The sequence below is a fragment of the Ipomoea nil genome, unplaced genomic scaffold (genome assembly GCF_001879475.1).
Source record: "Ipomoea nil cultivar Tokyo-kokei standard unplaced genomic scaffold, Asagao_1.1 scaffold1576, whole genome shotgun sequence".
Lineage (NCBI taxonomy): Eukaryota > Viridiplantae > Streptophyta > Magnoliopsida > Solanales > Convolvulaceae > Ipomoea > Ipomoea nil.
In genome coordinates, this window is record NW_017618004.1 from 4453092 (window position 1) to 4456807 (window position 3716).

At 38.7% G+C, this 3716-nt stretch overlaps 1 protein-coding gene across 1 annotated transcript; it reads left to right on the plus strand.

The window, feature by feature from the left end:
* Nucleotides 1-488: 488 nt before the first annotated feature.
* Nucleotides 489-2336, plus strand: LOC109190269. Its single transcript, XM_019340743.1, has 5 exons — nt 489-564; nt 660-1002; nt 1277-1715; nt 1804-1885; nt 2062-2336. Exons 1-5 carry the CDS (start codon nt 526-528, stop codon nt 2293-2295), a joined length of 1137 nt encoding a protein of 378 aa, XP_019196288.1. The 5' UTR covers nt 489-525; the 3' UTR covers nt 2296-2336.
* The last annotated feature ends 1380 nt before the right edge of the window (nt 2337-3716 follow it).

Sequence of the window (3716 nt, forward strand, 5' to 3'; positions counted from 1 at the left end):
TAAACGAGTTAGGCCTAACTAGGCTTTAATTAGGCGAAGACATAGGCCCCTACAAGGGGCCTGGCCTATTCCCACCCCTAGTTACAAGTAGTCTATGCAGTGGCCGGCAAAAGACCATATGAAGTTAAACCAACCTAGATTGTATATAATGGACGGGTTCAAACTAAAAAAAATCAATAGATAATTCTCACGGATAGTCGGAATCTTGTGGCAAGTAAGTCTTTTTTAGGCAATATCCTCTCCTCTCAAATCTCCCATCCTCTCTATTCTTTTGGTATGTACAGTCTTGTCCTGTTGTTTATTCCCCAAGGACACTACACTACTGCTGTTTCATATCTGTGGCACAACACAGCTTTTTGTCCTGCAATGCATGCTTGCCAACAAAGGACTCATTGTACTTTACTGCTACTTTTTCATGGTTTCTGCCTTAGCTTTCTGCACTGATTTCAACCCTAGCTAGATTCTTCAATGCCACTTCTCTCTTTTAAACCCATCCTTTTCACTACCCACCAACCAAAAGAAACAATGGACCTTTCAACCTCCAAGTTTCTTGAAGCTCAAATGGTAATTCCTAGTTTAACAACAATGTTTCATTTCCAGAATTTCATGGGCTTCAGTTTTCTTGATTTCTTGTTTTTATGTGCATTTTTTTGAGGTAGGAAGAAAGGGTAGGAGGCAAACATGGGAATCCATTCTTGGATACATTTCCAGCAGCTCATCAGAGGAGGAGTTCAGTGACAAAGAGAAGTATGGAGGGTCCTTCAACCCCAGGAAGGCCCATTTTCAGCTTCAGTGTTGGGAATTTCTCAAGAAAATCTGTGCCTTCAAAGTGGGATGATGCAGAGAAGTGGGTTGTTAATGGCAGTTCTTGCCATGATTCCCCTGCTCATAATCCTGGCTTAAAACCACCAAAGAGTTTGAAATCTTCAAACTACTGTAATGAAGCAGCCCTTGCAGAGATGTCTGGAGTTGAAGATGCAAAGCTCTCCATGGCTTCTAAAGGTACAAATTAATTACCGTAATCGTTTATCGGGTGACGTAGAGATTCGAATCTATGACCTTTGGTCTGATACCAAATTGAAACATGTGCTCAATCTCAACTAAAAGGCTAAGTTGATAGTTGGATTGCACATTAATGGTTATATGCTCAACAAAATTAAAGTCTATTATCATGTTATACTAAAAAGATGAAATTTTTATGTAAATGAATAACCTTGAAAGGTTGTGGGAAGATCTTGATTGATCTTAGGCATGAACTTGTGGCCTTGAAATGCAGATAAGTTCACAAAAGAAGGATCTTTCTTTGGAAATGTGAGTGAAAAGGCCATGAACTGTGAAACACCAGAGGTTAAGCAAAGAGATATTGGAACAGAAATGACACCTGTTGGCAGTTCCCCAGCTTCAAGATGCCACACTCCAATCAAGCTCCCATCGCCTCGCGGGCACAACACGCCCGCTGATAGGTCCGGACCACTGCCTCCATCAACTCCGAGTTCTGCAAGCACAGTAGACATTATGCAGCTGCAAGAATGCCACTTGGCAAAGCTGAAGCTCGGGACAATGCCATCGAATTGGAGCACGAGGGAGGAGGAAGAAGAGGACGTGTCAAAGAGCTTGAGACACTTTGAGGCGAGTAACGAATGCCCGAGAAGTGTGTCCAAGCCTCCTAGAGCATACTCATCATGGGAGGAAGAGGTTGCCAAGTGCTGCCTAAGGTAAACTGATCAGCTTAAACTTTTAGTTGAGACGGAACACATCCTTCAATTCTCTGACCGTTAATTATTGGCTCGTGATTTGTGTCAGGTACCAGAGAGAAGAGGCTCAAATTCAAGCTTGGGTGAACCTCCAAAGTGCAAAAGCAGAAGCTCAGTCAAAAAAGCTTGAGGTTTGATGTTCTTGATTGATCATTGCTTAGTACTATATATGCTGGGATCAGTTAGTAACTATAAAGTTACAAGTTTGACTCCCAACAGGAGCGGTTTATTGATTTACTGTCTTTTGTCCGTTAGAATAAATTTAGTCAGTACAGACCACCGAATAGTGACTGTGAATTTGTTTCAGGTGAAAATCCAAAGGATGAGGTCGAAGAAGGAAGAGAAGCTGATGAAGAAAATGGCAATAGCTCACAGAAAAGCAGAAGAATTGAGGGCTGCTGCCCAGCTTCAACATTGTGAGCAGATGCAGAAAGTGAGTGGACGAGCAAAGAAGACGACAGTAAACCGACACAACAACATAAATGTGTCTCCTCGTCCACCTTCTTGTACTTGTTTTCCTTGTAATACTCATCACGTGTAGTACCTGCATGCATATGTTACTGTCATTACTTCAATGTTCGATCAAATGCAACTTATTTGATACTTAACCAATCTTAAATGCAAATATTTCCAGAGCTATAGTAACCCCCCCCCCCCCCCCCCCCCCCCCCCCCAAAAAAAAAAAAAAAAGATAATATGTCACAACAATATCTTAGACCCTTTAAAATCGACCAATTCACATGTGGCTAATGAATATATAGATCACAATACATATAATGTTAGATATATTAAATATAGAGTTAATACCCAAAATAGTCCCTCGACTATGTCGTAATTACCAATTTGGTCCTCAACTATCATTCTTACCCAATTAAGTCCTCAACTATACAATTTTTACCCAATTTAGTCCTTTGTCAATTTGACTGTTTGTTGACTGTCAAAAGTGAAAATAAAGTTGTAATTTTACAAGTTTTCTCATTCCTCCTCATTTAGCAGCGCCAAACCATGTAGCAATAAGCTCCGGTTGGGTTCTAAACCTGTCAGTACCGAAGTAGTGGTTGTGCATCGGATAGCCCATGAATTTGATTTCCAACAATTTTTTGACGATCGAAATTTGATCGGAGTGTATTGCTGCATGGTTTGGCGCTGCTAAATGGAGAAGGAGAAATCCTGTAAAATTATAATTTTATCCCGACTTTTGACAGTCAACAAACAGTCAAATTAATACAGAGGACTAAATTGGGTAAGAATTGTATAGTTGAGGACTAAATTGGGTAAGAATTGTATAGTTGAGGACTTAATTGAGTAAAAGTTACATAGTTGAGGACTTAATTGGGTAAGAATGGTAGTTGAGGACCAAATTGGTAATTATGACATAGTCGAGGGACCATTTTGGGTATTAACTCTTAAATATAATATATTTAATATAATATAATATATTTTATAATATATATTAAATATAATATGTATATATATTATATTTATATATATTGAGGAGAGAGAGAGAGAGAGAGAAATAGATAACTTGATTGATAATAAAAGCTTGAATACAAAGACTATTTATACTAGATAAGATAACTCAAATGCTAAAATTAATGAATTAATGCTCCATGTAAAGCTAACATCATGGCCATGTACTGCACCTATAATTACTCCCATTATTTTTAACTAACTAACTCATCTTACTTGGTTTAATATAATAATAATAATATTATTATAACATTGCCTCCTTTAAACCAAGTTGGATATATTGGTCATCCCAATATCTCCTTCTTCAATTTAAGAAATGTCTCCGTCTTCAAGTTGGATATACGGACTTGTATTTCGTTCTGTAAACCCACTTTACTCCAATTGGCTTCTTCCCAAGAGGTACATCTGTTAACTCCCAGGTACCATTCTTCTCAATGGCACGTATCTCCTCATCCATCGCCTTAAGCCAATATACGAGTTTCTGTAGCAGCC

Coding starts and splice junctions, on each gene's coding strand:
- LOC109190269 (XM_019340743.1), top strand. CDS start 526: ATGGACCTTTCAACCTCCAAGTTTCTTGAAGCTCAAATG. Junction 1,003..1,276: donor GCTCTCCATGGCTTCTAAAG/GTACAAATTAAT, acceptor CTTGAAATGCAG/ATAAGTTCACAAAAGAAGGA. Junction 1,886..2,061: donor CTCAGTCAAAAAAGCTTGAG/GTTTGATGTTCT, acceptor AATTTGTTTCAG/GTGAAAATCCAAAGGATGAG.